Source organism: Psittacula echo, assembly GCF_963264785.1.
Source record: "Psittacula echo genome assembly, chromosome: 6".
Classification (NCBI taxonomy): Eukaryota; Metazoa; Chordata; class Aves; order Psittaciformes; family Psittacidae; genus Psittacula; species Psittacula echo.
In genome coordinates, this window is record NC_137743.1 from 33,589,804 (window position 1) to 33,616,315 (window position 26,512).

The following is a 26,512-nucleotide window of genomic DNA, read 5'->3' on the forward strand; positions in this document are numbered from 1 at the left end:
CATGGCTGCCTCAGAACACTTCAAAACTTTTCGTCTAGTTAAGAGTTACCATAAGGTGCACCATTTTGCATCTCAATTTTCCAGAAATGCACTCAAAACATAGAGTGTGCAATTCTCCATGTAGTCTACAAGGACATATACTTTCCATAATCTAGCTGTAAAAAGATCTGAGCTCTCCCAAGCAAGCAATCTAACAATTAAAAGTTGAGCAATAAACTACAATGAAGCAACACTGGTTTTATGGCAGTTGTTAAACCATGCGTACCAGTCTTACAATATTAATAATTATAGAATCACAGAAACTTTTAGGTTGGAAAAGACCTTTAAGATCATCAAGTCCAATTGTGTATTACCATGAATATGTAACTTCCTACTCAGTTTCTGATAATGTACTAGTACATTTGGTAATCGGGACAACTCAAGCAAACACCTTTGAAATCGAGACATAATCAGTAAAAAAAAAAAAATATTATTATTACATGGTGCCAATTAAATGAAGAGTAATGTATGAATTTGTTTTTAAAGATATCTGATAATCAGCATTAGAGAGGGATCCTTTCAGTGGTTCTAAGACTTAGATTCTCGTTCATCCTTGGTAAATGAATCATTTAAAAAAACCCACTCCATAACATGACTACAAGTGAACTGTGAAAGACCAGATTTATACTACAGGGTGATTCAGTGCCAATAAACAAATGAAGCGGGGGGGCAGTGTGTTTTTTCTGTGTAAAACCATTGTACTTCTTACCTCCAAAGCTTTCAAACGCTCCAATAGCAATTTTGTCTTTTCTTTTTCCTCTTCAGTGCTGCTGCTTTCACTTCTTGAATCTTCATCTGCTGGTGTGTGACTTTTTTCCATGCCTTCTTTAAATTTCCTACTGTCTTCTGACAGCTTTTCCTGAAATGTTTTTTTTTAAATGTCATTACTTATAGGTGCAAATGAAGTTAACTACTCAAATAGCTTCAATTCTCCCTTGTAGGTAAATGAAAAAGACAGAGCAAGTTGCTAGTTACAATTACAGTACTAAATAAGTGGAGTCATGAAGGGTCTATGAAACATGCTCCTGTGCAAATTCTGCTAAAGTGTATGCACAATTTAACTGCTACATTTACTTAAGATTTTTTAAAAGTGGAACGCATAATATTTTAATAAATTAACTTGCATTTTCTTCTTTAGAAGTTGCAATGAAAACTGAGCATATCAGCTTTCACTGAAAACCTTTTGCCACTGAGATGTAAAGCAGTTTATTGAGGAAGAGCTAACATATGTTCATGCCTAATGTATTTCACCTTTCTCTATCTAAAGCTAATATTTGAATTACTAAATAATGGGCTGAGAACCAAGCTACCACATACTGATTTAAGATTCACACTAATATATAACTGGAGAGAATCAAACTGACAGTAAGATTTTCAGAAGTGCCTGAGTCTATTACAAGTCAGTCAGATCGGGTTATTACTAGATGCTGCTGCCACTGAGTGGACTACGGCTGCCGAGTTTTACAAGAGGTCTATAAAAATCATAGGACTGAACAGTGAATCTTACTGACTCCATTAATTATGTGTCCAACTTTTGTGCTGAGAGAATGAGATAGAGCAAGCAAAACATTGAGACTACAGGCAGGCAGTGTAATATACTGCCCAAAACAACAATGCAATCACACAGGGAAAAAAAGAGAACTGCACAGATGTACAGAGTGAAATATCACCTGAGTGCAACACAAAGTGGACAGTCTCTACCTTGTAAACTATGTTCTCTAACTACATAAGCAGATGCAGTGTGACAACTATTGAGAAGATTAAGGATAGAAAATGTGAGGTAAATCAACATGAAATAATGACTGCCAACACAAATCTGGAGAAGTCCTTTAATGAGCTTTTAGCTTTCTTCATGTGCCTTCTTGATGAGTCTTATAAGCAAAACCACGTACTTTCACGATCTCTGGGTTAGTCTGTAAGTGAGATGAATTTCCCATAATTACTACAGAGCACAAACTCTGTCTAAGTATAAAAATACATATTTTCATGAAGAACTTGCCCAGCTTGAATAACCAAGCAAATACAACTCTTGAAGAGATAAGGGCAAGACATTCTCCTAACTAAAGCCCATAAACACAACTGAATGAAAAATCAGCACTATGGATCACATTTCTAACAGTATCTTTTTTAAATATTAATTAGCTTAGAAATTGACCGTTACTATGTTAAAAATTTAATCAAGAATCAATTTCATAAGCAATGGGTTTAATCATGGAATACTCTTACACAAACCATACACACAGATCTCATTCTGAGCCTCAAAACACAGACGTCAAAGAGTCATCCCATCAGGTTTCCAGCATTAGTGCTATCCTGATCACAAAGGAATCAAAAATATAGTAGTTGGGTTTTTTTTTGTCTTGCTTGCTACTCTTTGGTTCAATGATCAAGCACCTGTAAAGGAGCCATTGAACCACTTTCCCTTCAAGCTGCTCCGATGACTGCATTGAGATAAAACACTGATGAACTCTGGGAAAAAAAATTAAATTGACAAAGGTATCTCTTTGCTATAATTTAAACATAAGCAATCATTTTTTGAAAAGAATGCAACATGAATTCAATGTGGCTAACAATGGAAGAAAACATAAAACATCTACACCCTTCTTGCTCAAACTAAAGGCCAGCAATTTCAAAGGAAAGGTAGAAGAAAGCATAGGTTACGACATTTCATCACACAAAGCGGAGTAATGCAACTTCGTACAGAGTAACTCCCAGTCACCTAAAGAAGTAACCCTTCATTTCCTAGTTACAAAATTTGATGAACTTTGCACACTAGTGTCATAATCAAGAATACACATCCTGTTTTATTATAGCACACAGAATACCTCAAAGATACTACTGTTACCCCCGCTCCAGTGTTTAAGTTTACATAATTTCAAAACTATTTTATTACTCAGTCATAATAAATGAGTTTCAGGCATGGGCTGGAAAAAATCCCTGATATGTCACCTACCTTACCTAGAAAAGCTGCAAAACAGAGGAAAACATTACTAACCTTAAAAATCATGCTTAAGCATGAAATTTGCTGAGGGCACTGCCCTGTCACTTTAACCAGTTCTATGTGGGTGACACACACTAGGGGTAAAGTGGAAAATCCACACTCAAGAAAGCAAGCAGATGCTTCTTAAACACTCTCTCTGCTTAAAGTCAAGTCAAGTAAGGAGGAGGATGACAAAGGCTTTTGGAATGACAGAATCATCTTAAAATACTAGCATCAAAGGCAGCTGCCAGCTGGGGGGAGGCAGGAAGGCGCAGAGAGATTTGGAAGAGGAAATGTGTAACTCCTATATGATGTTGACCAAATCCTGCAGAAAGCTCTGGAATGAGCATGCTGAAGGCAGTGAATGATGGCATACAGCAGCTTATTCTTTTTTTCCCTCTAAATTCCTTTACTTGTGTTACCTCAAATAAAGACCATTTTTTGAATCTTTTGAACAGTCTTCTGTTGTATGACTCATGTATTGCACAATTAAAGGCAGGCTGGGTTTTCAAGACGAACAGCAAAATACTTTCCAGGTCAGAAGTCCAGCAACGGCAGAGTTTGTGCTATTCTGCTGCTCAATGCACTTTAATTTCTGTGAAAAGGTAACATGGAAATGGTGCTCTGGAAGTAAGATGGAGGTAAAAAAAAACCCCAACAACCCATTTCTTGGTCTCCTCAGAACCAATAAGATTTTAAGACACATGCCTGTACCACAGGAGGTACAGCAGTCTGATGAGAATTCCACAGTATCGCCTCATCTACATCTCTAATGTTCTATATGAACCAAGAGACAATAAAAATATTAAACATTCAAATCTCACTAGATGGAAACTAGCATTATGCTGCACACTGTAGACCAGTTCCCACAGAAATTAATGAGAAACTTACAATCAACTCCCACATTGTGTAAGCTTCTCAAGCTGGTTTAAACTGTCACTGCTTTTCCGAAACCAACAGTATCGGAAACATCCTGCCGTGATCATTATTTCAAAGTATTCAGTGTGTTCTATACATGAAAAAAAAAATACATGGGTGCTGACCCCTTGGATCAAACACTAAAGGCCCTATAGCTAGGAGAAAACAAGAGATGAAAACAGACCCTGCAGTACGGAAACGGCAAGTTTCTAGAATCAATGAGAAGATATAAATCACTAGAGACATTGATCTATGAAGCTATACAATGCAGAGGCCTGACTGAGAATTACCAGAAAGCTGGTATTCAGTTAGTTAGGAAGAAGCAGTATAATACTCCCTTTTTCCACTAATAAATAATAACAGTAAGAACAGCAAATTAAGAGAGTACGAAATCCACCTGAAATTACAAATAATAATTTATTGGAATTTGTAGAATACAAATAAATTATGCAGAATATAAAGCAAATCTTCACCCTTTCACCTACCTTTCAGAGTACTGCACAAGAGAGTGTTTTCACTGTTTATAAACAAAAGGAGTAACTATAATGATAGAAAAGATCATACTGAAGCTTTCAAAAGATAAGAGACCAAACTGCCTATTTCAGAAATTACTTTCTCCTTCATTTCAAGAAAGGCAAAAGGCTGCTGGCCCTCTGAACACAGCATTAGTCATTGGGATGCCTTTTCTCTAAGGTTTGTCACCTTTTCAAGGAATGCCCAAATGTCAATGGGACACCTACACAGCTATTTCTTAACTGCTATTATTTCAAAAATTATTGTGCTTTCGAAATTTTATTGCTAGCACCATCAGTTGTCTGTTCTTTGCCCTTTGTTCTTTCTTAAGATGCTCTCTAGGAATTACACTACACATACAGAGGGAAAAAAAAAAACCTAGAAAAAAATCAGCTCACTTTAAAATATTTCAATTTGTAACTACGAAATTTCAAACCAAGAAGTGTAAATGTCAGGTGATGTAAGGGGGGGACAGGGGAGTGAAGGAAAGGAAGCCAGAAAATATCTATTCCAGATTTTCTTTTTTACAGTGAAAACCATGATTAGGCACTAATTGGAATAAGGGCTCCTCTCTGGTAGTAACGATAAATACATGATATGAAATGATCATAGAGTTCCCCAGTGAACTCATGTTCCAATTGTTCCTGATTTAAGATTCTACAATGCAGGAACTACCTACCAAAGAGGCCTTTAGGAAAACAAATCATGAACACTGTCAGCCAGCAGATGGCCCTCTACGGGAGGAGGTCAACTAGAACCAGCAGCAGCAGCACAGCACCTGCCACAGCTCTCGGCATTGGGAAATCCAAAGTCCTGCACTGGGGCAGGAATAACCCCCAGCATCAGCAGAGACTGGGAGGAAACTGCATAGGAAAGTATCTTGTTGCAGACAAAAGAGGAGATGGAGCCAGACTCTTCCTGGAAATGGCATGCTGAAAAAGATGACAGGATACAATGGACACAGTTTGGAGCATGGTAAATTGAAATTAGATACAGAAAAACTTCTTCCTCCCCACCACCTCCCATGAGGTCATATGGTTGCTGGAACAAGTTACCCAGGGAGGTTCCCAAAACACAGATATTGCAAAGGTTCAGTATTACAGCCACTGGGCAAGTGGCTGTAATAATAAAACATAGCATAATCTAATCCTGATTTAACTGGATCTGGAGTCTACAGTACTGATTCTGGACAGCAGCATTTCACAAGGGCATGTGACAAAATTCTGATTGAACCAAACAGGAATTAAAAAAAGATAAAGATATTTGAAATGCTGATTTTCCCAGTGAGCATTAAATGCTTGTCTGAAAACCGATTAGTATTAATTAGAGGTGACATCTTTGCTTACAGAAGCTAAAGATCATTTTCATGGGATAAACACAAGTTCTTCACAGATGTGAAATGTTTCAGATGCAATGCGGTAAAGATCCCTCAGATACAAATGATCTCTATTTCAATTTCGGGTGTGAGATTGTGATGCCTGAGTATATTGCCATTTTTTCTGGATTCCTTTAAATTCTTCAGCTTCTGAAGTTTATTAGAGAAAATGCTTTTAAATGGTAGCAAATTCTTCTGAGAGTCATGGCTGTAATTTTCCAAAGAACACACTTTAATCACACTTTTAACCCAAGAATAAAATACATGTAAGATACATAATTAAATAGTTGTTAAGATTGGTCATGAGCATTTACTTGAAGAAAAGCCAAACCAACTTAATTATTCACAATGCAGTTATTAACAGATCGTACATAGAGACAATGGTAACAGGAATGCTTTCTTACCTACCATCCCAGAATCCAAAGAATATGGAACCCAAGCTAAGTGTTATCTTAGCATCCCAAAACAGTTAGCACTTTCCATGGTATCTCAGAAGCTTTCACAGGACTTTCTAAGACATTTACTAAATAGTTCTCCTAGATTTCAGCGACTGAATTTGGTAAACCAGGTACACTACACTTCTAAATAACTATTTCCTGCTATAATATAGGCACTCTAAACCTTGAAACCCAAACTGCAATGTACAAATTTATATGGAGAATTGTTGATGTATGCACTGGTTTTGGCCGGGACAGAGTTAACTTTCTTCATGGTAGCTCGTATGGGGCTATGCACTGTATTTGTGCTGCAGTGTTGATAATACAGGGATGTTTTGACTACTGCTGAGCAGTGCTTACACAGGGTCAAGGCGTTTTCTGCCTCTCATCCTGCCAGTGAGCAGGCTGGGTGTGCACAAGTAGCTGGGAGGGGACACAGCCAGGATAGCTGACCCTGACTGACCCAAGGGATATTCCAAACCACACGGCATCATACTTAGCAATAAACTAGGCTGAAAGTTGGTGCAGGCCTGCTGCTCAGGGACTGGCTGGACATCAGTCATTTGGTGGCAAGCAATTAATTTCCATCACTTGTTTTTGCTTTTTTCTCTCTCTCTCTCCTTATTAGTTTCCTTTTTATTACAATTTGTTATTATAACCATCACTCATTTTATTTCAATAATTAAACTGTTCTTATCTCAGCCCATGAGTTTTCTAACTTTTACCCTTCCAGTTCTCTTCCCCCCATCATGCTGGAGTGGGGAGTGAGCAAGTGGCTGTGTGGTGTTCAGTTGCTGGGTAGGCTTAAACCATGAAAACATAATAATAAACTGTGTTTTTTTCTTGCAAGGCCATTCTATAGTCTTGATGTATTCTTAGATGATGTAGTTTTAGTGTTATATTCACTGCAGACCTCCTAGTGTTCAGCCCTATTCTTCACTGTGAGCGAGTGATATGAAATGAAAATTTCCAGATTGTTGATGTAGACAGAAACTGTAGATGAGGGTTTCTTTGTACTTTCAGGGGAAAAACAGCCCCAAGCTATGCACAAGTAGCTCAGCCTGACTGCACAAGCTGAAAAAAGGCAGCAATTGCTCCAAGAACTACTGACTTACAATTCCAACAAGGTTTAAAATTGTTTCCCAGTGACACCTTGTTCCCCTTTCTCCCTCACCATGAACTTTTTTTCCTTAATCATAGAATCATAGAATAGTTAGAGTTGGAAAGGACCTTAAGATCATCTAGTTCCAACCCCCTGCCATGGGCAGGGACACCTCATACTAAACCATGCCACCCAAAGCTCTGCACAACCTGGCCTCGAACACCACCAGGGATGGAGCATTCACAACTTCCCTGGGCAACCCATTCCAGTGCCTCACCACCCTCTCAGTAAAGAACTTCCTCCTTATATCCAATCTAAACTTCCCCTGCTTAAGTTTTAACCCGTTAACCCTTGTCCTATCACTAAAGTCCCTAATGAAGAGTCCCTCCCCAGCATCCTTATAGGCCCCCTTCAGATACTGGAAGGCTGCTATGAGGTCTCCATGCAGCTTCTCTTCTCCAGGCTGAACAGCCCCAACTTTCTCAGCCTATCTCCATACGGGAGGTGCTCCAGCCCCCTCAAAATCCTTATGGCTCTCCTCTGGACTTGTTCCAACACTTCCATGTCCTTTTTATGTTGAGGACACCAGAACTGCACACAATACTCCAAGTGAGGTCTCACGAGAGCAGAGGAGAAGGGCAGGATCATCTCCTTCGACCTGCTGGTCACGCTCCTTTTGATGCAGCCCAGGATACAGTTGGCTTTCTGGGCTGTGAGCACACACTGAAGCCAGCTCATATTAAGTTTCTCATTGACCAACACCCCCAAGTCCTTCTCCGCAGGGCTGCTCTGAATCTCTTCTTTGCCTAACCTGTAGCTGTGCCTGGGATAGCTCCGACCCAGGTGTAGGACAGAATCACAGAATATCAGGAATTGGAAGGGACCTCAAAAGATCATCTAGTCCAATCCCCCTGCCAGAGCAGGAACACCTAGATGAGGTTACACAGGAATGTGTCCAGGCGGGTTTTGAATGTCTCCAGAGAAGGAGACTCCACAACCCCTCTGGGCAGCCTGTTCCAGTGTTCCGTCACCCTCACTGAGAAGAAGTTTCTTCTCAAGTTTAAGTGGAACCTCTTGTGCTCCAGTTTGAGCGCACTACCCCTTGTCTTAACATTGGTTGTCACCGAGAAGAGCCTGGCTCCATCCTCGTGACACTCCCCCTTTATATATTTATATACACTAATAAGGTCCCCCCGCAGTCTCCTCTTCTCCAAACTATAGAGACCCAACTCCCTCAGCCTTTCCTCATAAGGGAGATGCTCCACTCCCTTAATCATCTTTGTTGCCCTGCACTGGACTCTCTCCAGCAGGTCCCTGTCCTTCTTGAACTGAGGGGCCCAGAACTGGACACAATATTCCAGATGCGGTCTCACCAGGGCAGAGTAGAGGGGAAGGAGGACCTCTCTTGATCTACTGACCACCCCCCTTCTAATACACCCCAGGATGCCATTGGCCTTCCTGGCCACAAGGGCACAGTGTTGGCTCATGGTTATCCTGCCGTCCACTAGGACCCCCAGGTCCCTCTCCCCTACACTACTTTCTAACAGGTCGTTCCCCAACCTATATTGGAACCTGGGGTTGTTTCTGCCCAGAGGCAGGACTCTACACTTTCCCTTGTTATATTTCATCAAGTTTCTCCCTGCCCAACTCTCCAGCCTGTCCAGGTCTCGCTGGATGGCAGCACAGCCTTCTGGCGTGTCAGCCACTCCTCCCAGCTTAGTGTCATCAGCAGACTTGCTGATAGTACACTCAATTCCCTCATCTAAATCATTGATGAATATATTAAATAATACTGGTCCCAATACTGACCCCTGAGGCACTCCACTAGATACAGGCCTCCAACTAGACTCCGCCCCATAGACTACAACTCTCTGGCTTCTGTCCTTCAGCCAGTTTGCAGTCCACCTCACTACCTGATCATCCAGACCACACTTCCTCAATTTAGCTATGAGGATGCTGTGGGAGACTGTGTCAAATGCTTTGCTGAAGTCAAGGTAGACCACATCCACTGCTCTGCCATCATCCAACCACCTTGTTATGTCTTCATAAAAGGCTATGAGGTTGGTCAAGCACGACTTCCCCTTGGTGAAGCCATGTTGACTGTCCCTAATGACCCTCTTATCCTTGATATGCCTTAAGATGGCACCAAGGATAAGGTGTTCCATCACTTTCCCAGGGATGGAGGTGAGGCTGACCGGTCTATAGTTACCCGGGTCCTCCTTCTTGCCCTTTTTGAAGACTGGAGTGACATTTGCTTTCCTCCAGTCCTCAGGCACCTCTCCCGTTTCCCAAGACTTGGCAAAGATGATGGAGAGTCGTCCAGCAATGCCTTCAGCCAGCTCCCTCAGTACCTGGGGGTGCATCCCATCTGGACCCATGGATTTATGGATGTCCAGATTGCTCAACTGGTCTCTAACCCATTCCTCATCGACTAAGGCAAATTCCTCCAATTTCCCGACTTCCTCTGGGTCCTCAGGAGCACAGGGCTCCTCAGGACAGCCTCTAGCAGAGTAGATAGAGAGAGACAAAGAAGGCATTCAGCAACTCTGCCTTCTCTGTATCTTCTGTCACCAGGGCACTCACCCCATTCACCAGTGTGCCTACATTACCTCTGGTGTTGGTTTTATCTGCCATATATTTGAAAAAGCTTTTTCTGTTGTCCTTGACCCCTCTCACCAGCTTTAATTCTAAGGAGGCCTTAGCTTTCCTAGTTGCCTCCCTACATCCTCTGACAACAGCCTTATATTCTTCCCAAGTGGCCAGCCCCTCCTTCCATGATCTGTAAACTCTCCTCTTCCATTTGAGCTTACCCAGCAGTTCCTTGTCTAACCATGCAGGTCTCCTGGCTCCCTTCCTTGACTTCCTACGTGTCCGGATGCTCTGATCTTGAGCTTGGTAGAAGCAGTCTTTGAATGCTAGCCAACTATCTTGGGCCCCTTTACCTTCGAGCAGCCTTGCCCATGGGATTTCCCCCAACAATTGTTTGAAAAGGCCAAAGTTTGCCCTGCTGAAGTCCAGGGTTGCAATTCTGCTTGCTGTTCTGTTCCTGCCGCATGAGATCCTAAACTCCAGCATTTCATGGTCGTTACAACCGAGGCAGCCCTCAACCTTTACTGCTTCGACCAGACCCTCCTTGTTAGTGAGGATGAGATCCAGCAGCGCTCCTCTCCTGGTTGGCTCATCCACCATTTGCATGAGGAAGTTATCATCCATACACTGGAGGAACCTCCTGGACTGTGGCTGGGTTGCTGAGTCGTCCTTCCAGCAAACATCAGGGAAGTTAAAATCCCCCACGACGACCACGTCCTGTGACTGTGAGGCCGCTCTCAGCTGCCTGTAGAAGTCCTCGTCAACTTCCTCACCCTGATCTGGTGGCCTGTAACAGACACCCACAACAGTATCGCCCCTGCCAGCCTGCCCCTTAATTCTCACCCACAGACTCTCAACCTGCTCCTCATCTGTCCCTGGACAGAACTCAGTACATTGTAGCTGCTCTCTCACGTAAAGAGCAACTCCGCCACCTCGCCTGGCTGGCCTGTCTTTTCTGAAAAGGACATAGCCATCTATGAGCACGTTCCAGTCATGTGAGCTGTCCCACCACGTCTCTGTAATTGCCACCAGATCATAACCTACTGACTGAACACAGATTTCTAACTCCTCCTGCTTATTCCCCATGCTGTGCACATTGGTGTACAGGCATTTCAGGGCGTGAGCTGACTACACCGATTTCACCGTACGGGGATGGGAGGCCTCCCAGTCTTCATCAATTCTAGAGTGCTGCTCCACTGGTGCCAGTCCAGCTACAACCCCATCCCCCTTCAAATCTAGTTTAAAGCTCTCCAAACTAGCCCTGCCAATTCCTGTCCCAGCATCCTTCTACCCCTGTGAGATAAACCTTTCCCACGTATCACTGTCCGGACTGGTGTCTTATAGAACCAGCTGTTATCAAAGAATCCAAAACCCTGCCTGTAGCACCAGTCTTGAAGCCAATCATTTATGGACTGAATTTTTCTAATTGATCCCACATCATCATCTGAAAATGGAAGGAGTGCAGAGAAAATCACTTGAGCCCCTGAATCTTTCACCATCTGTCCCAAGGCCTTGAAATCTTTCTTCATTCCCCTCAGACTACGGGATGCAGCTTCCTCCCCACCTGTCTGGAAGACCAGCGGTGGGTAGTAGTCAGTAACAGACAGTTACAGTGGGGTGCACCAGGCTGGGGAGTGCCCTGGTGATATCCCTGACTCGGGCTCCAGGTAGACTACAAACTTCCCTATGATGAGGGTCAGCTCTGCATATTGGGCCCTCTGTCCCTCTCAGAAGGGAATCACCTACTACAATTACCCTTCTTTCTTTCTTATCAGAGGCAGTCTTAAGGTGTGGAGGCAGCTGCCTCTTCCTATGTGACCTTGTAGGCAGGCTTTGTACCACATCCTCACTTACCTTTTCTTCAAGATCCAGGGCCTCAAACCTACTACAGAGGGGCACCTGGGGAAGCAAAGCAGGTAGGGAAGGGAGTTGCCTGTGATGCCGAACTGGAACTTGCTTCCAACCCTCGTCATCTCTTTGGTCCCCTACCTGTGCCCAACAGTGACAGGGCAGGGGCTGTCTTGGGTCTTCCATCACTTTTTGGGGGTATCCCCCTTTGGCCTTTCTGAGTGGCACATCAGGGAGTTGCTCCACCAGTCAATCTCCTTTTCACATTCCCTGATAGACCTCAGTGTCTCGACCTCCTTCTTAAGTTTCACCACCATGCTGAGCAGATCTTGTACCTCCTCACACCTCACGCAGGTGGAATGCCTGCCTCCCTCCCCCGGCTGCAGCAGGCTCTGGCACTCCCTGGAGCCGGAGACCTGAACAGAGACGATCTGGGACAGGACCTCTGTTTGCGTTGCAGCAGTCTTTTTGTGACAAGCTCTCTTCCTGGAGGAGATCATGGTCAGCAGCAGTCTGGGACAGTGGCAATAATTGAGATGGTCTAACAAGCGACGGTCTAACAAGCGACGACTGACAACCTCTGCACCCTACTACACGAGCTACCACACCCACTGCTGCAGCACGGTGTGGGCGGTACTCACCCACTTCACCAGCTGGTCTCACCTCCCAGCGCCTCTCGAAGGCTTTTTCAAGGCGAGGGGCGGGGGTGTGATCACCGTCACTGTGGTAACACCCACGCCACATCAGCCGCTCTCGCAAGGGCTGCCGGGGCTTCTGGGTCACAAAATCGAAACGCTCAACCCCTTCTCCGTACCTCGTGATCGCATCAGCCCACCTCACAAGCGTGTCAATGTCCCTCTGGATGGCATCCCTTCCCTCTGGCGTATCAACCGAACCACACAGCTTGGTGTCATCGGCAAACTTGCTGAGGGCACACTCAATCCCACTGTCCATGTCACCGACAAAGATGTTGAAAAAGGCCGGTCCCAACACTGATCCCTGTGGGACACCACTCATTACCGGTCTCCAGCCGGACATCGAGCCATTGACTAGAACTCTTTGCGTGTGGCCATCCAGCCAGTTCTTTATCCACTGAGTGGTCCACCCATCAAATTGATGTCTCTCCAATTTAGAGACAAGGATGTCATGCGGGACAGTGTCAAACACTTTGCACAAGTCCAGATATATGATGTCAACTGCTCTACCCCTTTTCGTTGGTTCCGTAGCCTCATCATAGAAGGCCACCAAATTGGTCAGGCAGGATTTCCCCTCAGTGAAGCCATGCTGGCTGTCACCAACCACCTCCTTGTTTTTCATGCGCCTTAGCATGCCTTCCAGAAGAATCTGCTCCAAGATTTTGCCAGGCACAGAGGTGAGACTGACTGCTCTGTAGTTCCCTGGGTCATCCATTTTTTCCCTTCTTAAAAATGGGGGTTGTATTTCCTTTTTTCCAGTCGCCAGGAACCTCACCTGAGTGCCATGATTTTTCAGATATGATGGACAGTGGCTTAGCAACTTCATTTGCCAGCTCCTTCAGGACCCATGGATGGATTTCATCAGGTCCCATGGACTTGTGCACATTTAGATTCTTAAGATGGACTCTAACCAGATCCTCTCCTACAGTGGGCCCAAGGTCTTCATTCTCACAGTCCCTGTGTCTACCTTCCAAGACTTAGGTGGTGTGGTCAGAGCATTTGCCAGCAAATACTGAAGCAAAGAAGTCATTAAGAACCTCAGCCTTCTCCAAATCCAGGGTAGCCAGTTCTCTTGATAGCTTCCGGAGAGGGCCCACATTGTCCCTAGTCTGTCTTTAATTCGCTGTGTACCTATAGAATCCCTTCCTGTTATCTCTCACATCCCTAGCCAAGTTTAATTCTAACTGGGCCTTAGCTTTCCTAACCTGGTCCCTAGCTTCCCAGACAACATCCCTGTATTCTTCCCAGGCTGCCTGTCCTACCTTCCTCCTTTTATAAGCCTCTTTTTTCCCCTCGAAGTTTTCGCAGCAGCTCCTTATCCATCCAAGGAGGTCTCCTGGCCCTCCTGCTGCACTTCCTTCTAGTTGGGATGCAACACTCCTGAGCTTTTAGCAGGTGATCCTTCACTATCAACCAGCAGTCTTGGGACCCCCTGCCCTCTAGGGCTATATCCCATGGAGCCTTACTAAGCAGGTTCCTGAAGAGGCCAAAGTCTGCTCTCTTGAAATCCAGGGCAGTGAGCTTGCTGCACACTCTTCTCACTGTCCTGACGATCTCGAACTTGACCATCTCATGATCGCTACAACCAAGGGTGCCCTGGAGTGACACATTTTCAACCAGTCCTTCCCTGTTGGTGAGGACGAGGTCAAGCATGGCATCTCTCCTTGTCAGCTCCTCTATTACTTGCAGAAGGAAATTGTCTTCCACACAATCGAGGAATCTCCTGGGTTGTTTGTGCCGGGCCATACTGTCCCTCCAACAGATATCAGGGTCGTTGAAGTCCCCCATGAGAACAAGGCCCTGCGAGCGTGAGGCTGTTCCCATGTGTCTATAGAGCGCTCCATGCACAGAGTCCTCTTGATCAGGCGGTCAGTAATAGATCCCCACAATAATGTCTTCCATCGCTGTTCTCTCTTTAACCCTGACCCACAAACACTCCGTTAACTGATCACCTGTCCCCAGACAGAGTTCCATACTCTTCAGCCTATCCCTAACATAAATAGCAACTCCCTCTCCCTGCCTGCCAGGCCTGTCTTTTCTAAAGAGCCTTTAACCTTCCATTCCAACACTCTGGTCATAGGAGCCATGTTTCTCCGATACCTCTGATACTACTGTACCAGACCCCCGTAGACGTGCACACAACTCTAATTCCTCTTGTTTGTTCCCCATACTACGGGCATTTGTATAGAGGCATCTGAGCCAAGCTCCAAATGAAGCTGTCTCATTGGCGGGAGCAGCTGGAATATCTCTACATTGCTCCACGCATTTATTACAGGTGCTGGCAACTGACTGGGTGTGTTGGGATGGAATGATGCCCTCCTCCCCCAACACATCTAGTTTAGAGCTTTCTTGACCAGCCTGGCAAGCCTCCTACCAAAACTGCTCTTCCCCTTCTTTGTCAGACTAGCTCCACCAGCCTCCAGCAGACCTGGCCTCCTAAATTGCGTCCCATGTTCTAAATACCCAAACTCCTGACTATGACACCAACCTTTTAACCATTTATTAACCTGGCCAATCCTCCTAGCCTTTCTAAGGTCCTCTCCTTTATCCTGGAGAATTGACGAAAAGACTGTCCAAGCTCCAGAATCTCTAACCACCTCTCCCAGGGCTCTGCAGTCCTTCTTTATGCTCTCCAGGCTACTGCTATCTATATCACTAGCACCCACATGGATCATCAGAAGTGGGTAATAGTCAGCGGGACTCACTAGAGCAGGCAGCCTCTCTGCAACATCCCTGATCCGTGCCCCTGGTAGGCAACACACCTCCCTTGAGATGGGGTCAGGCCAACAGATGGGTGCCTCTGTGCCTTTCAAAGTAGAGTTCCCTACCACTACAACCTGCTGCTTTTTCCTGGCAGCACCAGTAGTGATCTTTTTTACCAGTGCATCAGCCGGTTGTTCATGGTGCGAGTGTGTTTCCTCATTAGCCCCCTGCAGAACTGCAAAGCAGTTCTGGGTGGGGACATCAGATTTAGGGGAAGCCCCTTGCTTTTAATTGTCTTCTTCCTCCTTTTTTTTTTTTTTTTTGTTTGTTTTTTTTTTTTTTTTTTTGTGTTGTTTTTTTTTTTTTTTTTGTTTCTGTTACTATTTCCCAGCTTCCTGGGTTGACAGCCTCCTCCTTTCCTCCATGAGCTACAATGGGCGCTTGAGGCCTCTGCACAGTTTGGGCCTGGAGCAAGCAGTCCTGCTTCCTCTCAGCTTCCCTGACATCTTTCAGCCTATTGACAGGGTCCTGCAGCTCAGCCACCTGCTGCAGGAGGACCTCCACCAGGGAGCACAGAGCGCAGCCCTGCCCATGGGCACCGTTCCCTCAGGAGACCAGCGCCGGCACTCTCTGCACTCCGAGCTCTGCACTGCAGCCTCCCCTCTCATCGGCTCTGTTTGGGTGCCTACGCTGGCCACCGCCGGGGCAGCCAGAGCAGAGCTCCCAGACCGGGCCCTGGTCACAGGGCGAGTACTCACCATCCCGCTCGCCTGCCCGCGCAAACTGCCTCGCCCCTCCCTGTTTGGTCGCGCTCCCTGGGGCAGGTTTTTACCCAGTCAGGGCTGGTTCCGCTCCTCCTGGCTCCGCCCCCTGTGAGTCAGCTGCGCGCGTCAGCGGAGCTGCCGGCTCCTGGGCAAGTCCTGTCGAGGACTTGAGGCTCCCTCGGTGGCTGTTGCTGCTCTGAGTTGAGGCTCCCGGACGCTGAGCTTCCGCCTGCTCAGGTGTTGAAGGCGTCCTCTCCCGAGCTACTCACCTCAGCAACTGACCCAAATCATAATTAACAATTAATCATAATTAACAATTGTTTACTCTGGTTCAATCCCTTGTGAACATGCCCTTTGAAATTTTTCAGTATCTTCTAATATGCTTTATAACGTATTTCATGCAGTGAAACCTGTGATGTATAAACGACACTTGTATGTTAAGTGAGAACAATGTGAAGTAAAAGTGATGAATTCAGAGTGTTTCCTGCAAGATCTGGCACAGGGGTAGTCACTGATATCACTGTGACCTGAATATGTCTGTCCCATATTCTTTTTTTTATTTACTATTGAGAATCCCATTAAACATGATGATTCAAAAAAAATTAAGTGAGCAAGCAAGTTAGAATGTACAAAACCCAAAATAATTCCATGCAACTAGACAGTGCAATCTAAATGATCTCTGAGTATAAGGCTGCAAAATATGACTTTTAGTTTTACCTTGCTTACTTCTGTCTATGTATTTTCCTGCTTTCTCTTGCTATATTTTCTCCCAGTGGAAGGACAGACTAAAATATAGCTTTGTGTTAGATAGCACATCAGCAAGTGTAGTAATAATATATTTTTGTTTAGCTAACAGCTTTTGTTTCAGAACAAGCTGATCAAAATTGAAAGAAAAGAATGTACATGTCACAGAAATTTTACAGAAACATCCTAAATTGTTCACAGTTTAACATTAACGTTGTCAGGAAAAGTACATGAAACTCTTCTTTCGAATCTCTGGATTTTACTTACAAAGTGAATGGAGTGAGCACTAACATTCCCCAGATTAAGTATATGTGACAGGTAAGAGTACAAAGTACTTTCTTTATGTTTTTGCTATGAGCCTCTGACCACTGGCATATCAATCTAAATGTACTACATATTATTCTTCACTCAAAACACTCCTCACTAGTACAAGCTATCACCCCTATTGAACAGGTCTGCAGTAACACTAATAAATTTCCTGATGATGATTTTGTTGGCTGTTCCATGCATCAGAAACATCTATTTTTCTACAATAAGTTCAGATTAAAAGGACTGTAAAAGAAGAAAACCTTCCCAGTGAAGTTCACTTTTCAGTGTACTTATCAGATCAGTAAGAGCAGATGGGAGTTTCTTGTCTTCAGGTCCACAGCTGAATGTCAGTCCTGAGTGTCAAAGTAAACTACACTAACCTTGCAACCAAATATTGCTGTTGACACCATCCTGCCTTTAGTAAATGGATATTCACATTATCAACAGCACCCTGGCTTCTGGCACTTCATCTATCAGAAGTGAAATGAAAGACTGCCCATTCTGGTGGTGACTCTTTCAAGCCAGGTTTCAGGCACAGTGCTAGCAGGGCAGTGTGGCGATACTTCATCGTGTTTGTTGTTCCTTTTCAAAATGGCAGACTTCAGCTACACTGAATAGTGAAGTCAGCAGTAAAAAAAAAACCTGTTCTAGAAGCTAAGCTGTTCCTTCTTCATATGTCTATATATGGTAATTCGAGAAAAACATGCAATGTGATTTTTCATGCAGATATTCTCTTATAAATTGATTCATTATAGTACCATACTTAATCACCTTTCCTCCCAGTAAACCTATATGCATCATTTAAACTCTTCTGAAGGAGTTTGTATTAAAGTAACTACACTTGGCTATGGTGACACTATTGAAGTATCTACCTTTGACTGAAGTACAAACAAGACAAACTATTCTGAAAATTAAATTCAGTAAGTTTTATGTAATAGCAATTTAAAGCAATAGAATTATTCTGGATTTAGATTGCTAAAAGAAGCTGACTTTCGTTCTCTTTGCAGCCTTTTTTTTTTTTTTATTTTCAAAGAGAGAATGTGAATATGGCATAATCTCCTTTTTTTTACTCAGCAAATAAAATTTTACCTTTTTTTTCAACTTTCAATATTTAAAAAGTAACACTTCTTTATGATGGTTGAATCCCAGTTCAGAATGCAGAGTGAACAGTAACTTTTATGGAGATGTAGAAACAGGGAGAGAGCAAGTGACTTGGCCACATGTAAGACCCAACCTTGGAATACCAAGGAATAAAAACAGTTTTTTCAATTTTTCTGTCCCAACACCTCTGTCACTAGACAGCTGATTGCATGAAATGGTCTCTATTTCTTATTTCTTATTCATTATCCTTACTCAGAAAACACAAAGGAATCTATAGCTAAAAATACTTCTTACTTACTTGCCTGACCCTCCTGCCCAGCCTGAACCTGTCCAATACCAAACGAGGATGGGCAATTCTGTGTCAGCTCAAGAAAGCACTTCTGGATCCTCACATGGATTGGGATAGGTTACAGATAGGTAAGATCCCCTTATTAAAATTTTCTTTTGCTAAAGTGCCAGGAGACATGCTACAGACCTGGGAGCACTAAAAGCAGTTGCCAGATGGCACATGGCAACTCCCTAGGGATCTTTCTACTCTACTGGGAAACAGCAAGTCCTAAAGAGGTGCTGGGCTCCACAGCAAGTGTGCCATAGCAGCACTGTGGACCTGCTTTCTCACACAGCCAAAAAATGGGCTGCCCTCTGCCAGTGTGCCAGGACAGCCCTGCTGCTGCTGGTAGACCTGATCTGATCTGTCTGAGAAACACATCCACATAAAGAGCCCCAGATTGGCCTTCACATGCAGATATACTGACACCTCTCCAAGCAGTAGGTAAATTATCTTTAAACTGGTTATTTCCTATAAACTCCAGGAGGTTATCCCAGTCTCTTAGGATTACGAAACAGGGGCATGTTAGAGCCATATTCATTTCTCTCAAATACATATCTGAATTAGAAACAAGGCAACCAGAACACCACCATTAAGAGCAAGATTAAGGCTGCTGTATGGAATTGGGAAGCCCCTGTATGCATTATGATAACCTGTATCAGTCAGGCTGCAAACCGCATCATCACATTGCTTTCCAAATAGTGTCTCTGAAATTCTGTTATGCCTGTTTCATATGTATAGGCTTCAGGCAATGTATATGGGCTGATTTTTGTGGATTCATCCCACAAGAACTAGAAGAAAGATACAGCACAAGACAGAAACACTATATTGTAGAGGAAAATGGAAATGTAGAATTACAATAAGTATAATGCATAAGAGTACCAATCAAATCACCTCTTGTTACTCTAGGCACATAGAGAATTCTGGGAAGGAAAGAATAGCTTGTTTTCTCAGAAACAGGCATACAGATGACACATTTCAGTTATGAGACTTTATGTTAAATGTAATGCCATAGCTTTGTTACTGTATTCCAAACAAACAAAAAGGGAAAACTGTTTGTACATATGTTCCTTTCAACAAGACTGTCATTTAGAAAAGTGAGTGAGAAGCACCGTCACTCTCCTTTGGGGGCAAGAATCCAACCTCATTTTAGTTAAATATAAGAACAAATATCAGAATCTTTGCACAGTGGTGAAAATCCACCAGAAGAAAAGCCATAAGGAATTAGTTGTTACTGAACTAGCCCTGAATTTCTCTGTACAGAAAAGCAGTCCAATAGCAAATGCTTTTCTGCTTTACAGCCTTAGATTTCCAATGGAGCTCCCAAGGATGCAGGTGGCTCCTCTTCCGCTTTCTCTGGGAGACACAAAACTGCTAAGCATTGCCTAATAGTATTCTCCTTAGCAGCTTGGAAATGGTTGATGCATCCTGTGGGCACTTCCAGTCCAGAGATAAAAGTTTAATTTTAAGGATATATTTCCTCTTTCTGCAGTAGAAGTTAGCATTAAAAATCCTATGTGAATTTCAGCTAGGGAATTCAAGTAGTGCTGTTTTTATAATTCATGGCCATGCCCCATCCATAAAATGCTACATATCAATGTCCTGAACATTAAGCTTGTATAATTTTGTTTTAAGATAAAATTATATTCCCAATAGATACCGTTTTTCTTCTCATGAAAGAGCTGTTAACAGCAACGACTGTGCAAATTAGAAGTGACAGTCACAACAACTGTTCCACACTTGAGTCTCACAAAGCATGCAGACAAAAAATTGGGTTGATCTGGCCAACAATGCCACCTGAAATGTGCCTGTATCACTCACAGTGACACCTGCTTCAGAAAGCAACTGGCAAAACCCTCCAGACTATGTAACTGAGACCTACAAGTCTTGTAGGGCTGGAATTATTTCTACTGAAACTATTGGTATTATTTATAGATAAATACTGTTTCTAAGCTTTGGATAAGGCAGGCACATGTACACATCTTTATATTCAGCAAGAGGGCAGAAAATGGAACTGAACTTTCTTATATTCAAAGTCACTCCTCCTGTGAAGCTGCAGTGTGAGTTAATGATTGCACTGGTGGTGATGCCCTGAAAATGGGACAGATGTTCCCATGGAGCCATATGCCATTATTCTCATGGTGCACACTACAGCCTGAGAAATCTCTTTGGAAGTCATTACTTCTCAAAATCTTGTCATCCCTCCACAGTGAGAAAATAAAACAGCTGTAACAGTGTCACAGCTCTTACTCAGTGAGAAGAGCCCATGCAAATCCTTAGGCTGCAATTGCTCCAACTGTCTGCAGACACTTTGATATCAGTGTAGTCACATGGGAGCCAAAATGAGAAGTGGAGCAAAAATGAGACAGGGGACATACCACTTACAGAAAGAAATAGAAGGAATCAAGCTGTTCTCCTTTGCACCAAGGGTCAAAGAAACCTGAAAATGTGCTCTGCTATTAAGGCTACCTGTAATCTCCATCAAGTCTTCAAGTCCAGCTTCTCTTGGTGTAGACTCAGCAGCAGTCACCTCAGCACAGGGATCACTCTTCATGACCAGACCTCCTAGACCACTACTCCTATCCTTCCCCTCTTGAATTTCTGAAGTCATTCTCTGAAGACCTACACTGTCCAGTAGAAAATCCCCCCTAGTACTCTGTATCAGCTGGTCAAAGACACTGTGTACTAGCAAAGAGGTTGAGGGATGACAGGGCCAGTGACATTGCATGGGTGGCTTCATGCTATCTACAACTCAGGATTTCAGTTCCTGCTGATCAAAAGAATGTGCCTGGTCCCCACAGCAGTATTTGAGTGCAAATCTCAAAGAAGCACAGTGGGGTTCTGAAAAGGCTACAACCCCTGCAAGTCATAAGTTTTTATTTCCCTAAGTTTTCAATTTATGTATCAAAATCCCTGATCTCCCAACAGCAAACCCCACTTTCATATTTTGTGATTCAAGACAAACTAGCCCCGCTTGAAGAGCATCAAAGCTCCACTTTGAAATTGATTCCTTTTGTATTCGAAGCATTTGTATGTTAAACAAACTCCTTACGGGAAATAAGCTTTTTTCAAAGTTTACAAGGAAATATGAAAAGCCATTTTTCTTTTTTTTAATCTCTTCATTATCTGGCTCAGTATTTTTAACAGTTCCTGCTACCACAGAAGCAGCAGTTCATACATATGATGACATATTAAATATATTTGAGATTAAATGATATGGGTTTTGCCTCTTTATACAGACAAAGGTTAAAGATGGACAGATAATGTGAATTTGTCCAAGGAAATTGAGAGATTTGTAGCAAATGAAAGAATTAAAATCTAGCCTCCCACACACGGGGCTTTAAACAGCAGATCATCCTTCCTCTCCGATGTGACTGCACCACGTCTGCCCTGAGCTTTAGTGCACACATTGACAAGTCCAGAATTATAAAACAAGCTGTGAACTTACAACAAACTCTTCACCATTTAGCTCACTGTGCACTGATACAAAGTCAAATGAAATTAAAAAAAATAACCCACTTTAAAGTCTTTGAGTGATCTGTAATTAGGTAAAACTCTACCTAGATATCCAGTATTGTGAGCAAACAGGAAAGAGAATCTAGTTTTTATATCTAAATCACGAGGACAAATTTAGGAAGGGAAGTCTGTGCGATGCTTGTTTTAATATCTTGGGTTCAAGTACTGCACACAATTATTTCTAGGGATAATTCATTTTAAAGTACTTGCATCTTGAATGAGAATGATATTAATGTATGGGACATTGGTTTGTCCTTTCATAGTCTTACTTTCAGATGAGCAATGCTCTTGGAAACATCATAAAGCTCTTACTTACTAGACCCTTTTGGTCAAGTAAACTTTTAAGCAAGAAATACTATGGTTCAAGGCAATTCAAATCACACATATTCTTGTCTACATTTACATGAGCATTCCTTATCTTCCCTCAGTTATTATTATGTAAAGTGGTAACAGAGGAGAATTTTATGTACAATCCTGCTTCTAAATTCTTTTACCCTAATCACATCATCCATGTGTAAGTCCAGCAAATTTAATTCCCACAGGGCAACTAGCTCTATGAAAAGGGTTAGAACATTTTACTTCAAGTAAGAATCCCAGCAAGACCTAACATAGTATTGCAGTAATACTGCATGGTCTAAGCATCATCTTATTATTATTCTTCTTCTAACATGATCACTATGCAACATTTAATGTTCATTAGCAAGAATATTTACTCTGGAGTCAGGCATATTGGTATTATAATACGAACTCAATTTCATACATCCCAGAACAATAATTAGATTTGTAAAAGAACAAATATGTAGACAATGGTCAATAGATCAAAAGTGTTTACTGTACAGAGGTATCTTTTATGACTATTCAGATATTAATTTTAACAGGCTTTGCACACTAAAACTAACCTACCATGGTGTCAGAGAATATAGGACGTGTTGATAAGTCACACTGGAGATCACCTAGGTCATGTCCTCATTTCATAGAATCATAAAATAGTTAGGGTTGGAAAGGACCTTAAGATCATCTAGTTCCAACCCCCCTGCCATGGGCAGAGACACCTCACACTAAACCATGTCACCCAAGGCTCTGTCCAACCTGGCCTTGAACACCGCCAGGGATGGAGCATTCACAACTTGCCTGGGCAACCCATTCCAGTGCCTCACCACCCTTACAGTAAAGAATTTCTTCCTTATATCCAATCTAAACTTCTCCTGCTCAGGTTTTAACCCATTACCCCTTGTCCTGTCACTACAGTCCCTAATGAAGAGTCCCTCCCCAGCATCCTTATAGGCCCCCTTCAGATACTGGAAGGCTGCTATGAGGTCTCCACGCAGCCTTCTCTTCTCCAGGCTGAACAGCCCCAACTTTCTCAGCCTATCTTCATATGGGAGGTGCTCCAGTCCCCTGATCATCCTCGTGGCCCTCCTCTGGACTTGTTCCAACAGTTCCATGTCCTTTTTATGTTGAGGACACCAGAACTGCACACAATACTCCAAGTGAGGTCTCACGAGAGCAGAGGAGAGGGGCAGGATCACCTCCTTCGACCTGCTGATCACGCTCCTTTTGATGCAGCCCAGGATACGGTTGGCTTTCTGGGCTGCGAGCGCTCACTGCTGGCTCATGTTAAGTTTCTCATTGACCAACACCCCCAAGTCCTTCTCCGCAGGGCTGCTCTGAATCTCTTCTCTGCCCAACCTGTAGCTGTGCCTGGGATTGCTCCAACCCAGGTGTAGGACCTTGCACTTGGCATGGTTAAACTTCATAAGGTTGGCATCAGCCCACCTCACAAGCGTGTCGAGGTCCCTCTGGATGGCATCCCTTCCCTCCGGGGTATCAACCGAACCACACATCTTGGTGTCATCGGCAAACTTGCTGAGGGCACACTCAATCCCACTGTCCATGTCACTGACAAAGATGTTGAACAAGACCGGTCCCAACACTAATCCCTGAGGGACACCACTCGTTATCGGTCTCCAGCTGGACATCGAGCCATTGACCACAAATCTTTGTGTGCAGCCATCCAGCCAGTTCTTTATTCACTGAGTGGTCCACCCATCAAATTGATGTCTCTCCAATTTAGAGACAAGGATGTCATGTGGGACAGGGTCGAAGGCTTTGCACAAGTCCAGGTAGATGACGTCAACTGCTCTGCCCCTGTCCATCAGCTCCGTAGCCCCATCACAGAAGGCCACCAAATTGGTCAGGCAGGATTTGCCCTTAGTGAAGCCATGCTGGCTGTCACCAACCACCTCGTTTTTCATTTGTTGTGAAATGTATGGTTGTTAAACTGCATTAAAAACTGATACTCTATTGCACCGAGTACTGATCATATTGTTCTGATCATACCATAGTTATCACAGAGAACAGGTGATTCAGAATATATTCTATAAGGTACCTAATTGTAGGGGATGGCTTTCAAAATATTGTTACTATTTATACATTCAGTAATTTTTTTGTATGAAGGTATATGTATGTCACTTGGAATACAGATTATAAAAATCTTCTTTGCACGTTAGCTCACATCTGTACTTCATTTACAAATACAGGATAATAATATGGTTATCAGGTTTTCCAAAACCTGACTACATCAGTGTTTCTAAGAAACATTACCTAGGTCGTACATTCAAACTATTCCCATTTGTGAATTACTCTTATAAATATAGCAAAAAACTGTCTGAATTCACTTGGAAAGATGAAAATGAAATTCTTCTATTGCAGTATTGATGCCTCTTGCCAAACCTAGACACTATGTTTGCAATAAAACATCACATATTTAGATATGTTCATCCATTATTTCCACACAGTTTCAATAAGATATTAATGTTTCATATAATGCTTTATTAGTACATTTTCCAATGTTAAAATACTTCATAAACTTTTCAGATCAGAGATTCTTTGCCAACAATTTGTTCTGAAGAGCCTTTCAGGTATTAGCTTTTCTTATTACATGCAGTTGTTCCCTAAATCACACTGCATACTTTTTACCCTTCGACTGAATAACAAACACCCCCCCAGTGAACCCATTTCTGACCTACATATAGCTGTGTGACGGCAGGAATGTGCTGTTTCGCATGTGAATAGAGCCATTCCTTGAAATTCCCAGAAAAAAATCTACTTGTTCAGAAGTTTGTCATAAAAGTGAATAAAAGAGATGTGAGGCTGAAGAAGGCAGAGACAGAAAAAAAAACCAAAACAGCTCATGGAAATGGTCTGCATTATTTTACTTATTTTACTAATCACAGACTAATATACGATGCCATATATGCATGGCATGAATATGATACAGTAGCTTAGCTATTCCTCCAGGAAAGGAAAAACCATTGCTTCTGAGTCATGAATTAGGAAAAGAAATTCATAAGCAAATAAAATTGCATACTGACAATATGGAAGAAATGAAAATTGCTAAAAACCAAGACGACTTCGATATCATGAACGAAAACATTCCCAAGGACAAGAACAGGAAGAGAAGGAAGGTGTTATACAATGTGGAGATTTAAAATAATCCCAGAGTAACAGGTATGTGGGTGCTTTAAGCTCCTGGGAGAGAGACGGCTTCACTCTGTAAGATAGCTAGGCTAAGGTTCAGGGAATCATCCCAGCTACCACCTTGCGGATTCAAACAAAATCCCATGTCCAGAAGAAGGGGAAAAAGGAGGTTAGACAGAACTTTGTTAGGTGGAGGGGGCTGTTTGGCGAAGATGAAGGAAAACAAAGATTTGTTCTTGCTATCATTTAGCTGGGCAGAACTGCTTTGTTTTGTTGGTCAGAAAATAAGCCCAAGAGACTTTACACAAAACACGCCACAGTGCCCATTCTCCTGGCTGGCAAAAGGCAACAAATGCCCACATCAGCATGGCCCCAAAGGAGGCAAAAGCAAAACCCTAACCAAATTATCTTTTTTTTTCAAGAATTAATAAACAATTAAAAGATGAAGAATACACAAGCACCGAAATTAGAATGACTGGTTTATCTCCCCTCTAGGAAAGCCACACAGACAATTTTAAATTTCAAAAGACCACATAGCTGATGCTTTTCCAGTTTAGTGCCCAAAAGAAAAATAAACCTTCAGTTTGATGGAAAGAAACTGAAGTACTTTTTTGCTTTTCTTGTTGAGAGTGCAAACCCAAAGAAGCTAAAACGTAATTACGGTACCACCCTACTGTGGCTTCTATGGTAAGACAGCATACAGAAAAGCAGGCAATAAAACCATTCCAGCTGTCTGTTACAGACAGACAAGTAATCCACTCAAATGAGAGACTGATACATTTCAGAAGACCCACTGTGCAGGAAGTGTGGATTTAAAGTTCAAACTAAGAGGAGGGAACTGAGTTTTATTTTTGAATCCCAAAAGGCTATTGAGTAAAATATAGATGCTTTATCACCAGTTTCTAAAAGCACTATCTTCAACAAAAAGTTTAATTTGTCCTGAAATTAAATTTTACAGGGTATCATTTTAAGAAGAAGAAGTGATTATTTTGGAAGGTTAATCTAAAAGATTCTTTTCCCTTCAATCCAAGCTTAAAATGAAAATTTAATTACAGCCACAAATACTCTTTA

At 42.8% G+C, this 26,512-nt stretch overlaps 1 protein-coding gene across 1 annotated transcript in view; it reads right to left on the reverse strand.

Moving 5' to 3' along the window:
* Positions 1–26,512, reverse strand: part of NCKAP5 (NCK associated protein 5) — a gene marked incomplete at its 3' end in the record, with an annotated part of 395,713 nt that overhangs the window by 131,415 nt on the left and 237,786 nt on the right. The window contains exon 6 of the mRNA XM_080620860.1: positions 749–898. Within this exon, the coding sequence (XP_080476986.1) occupies positions 749–898 (150 nt within the window). The remainder of the gene's footprint in view (positions 1–748; positions 899–26,512) is intronic.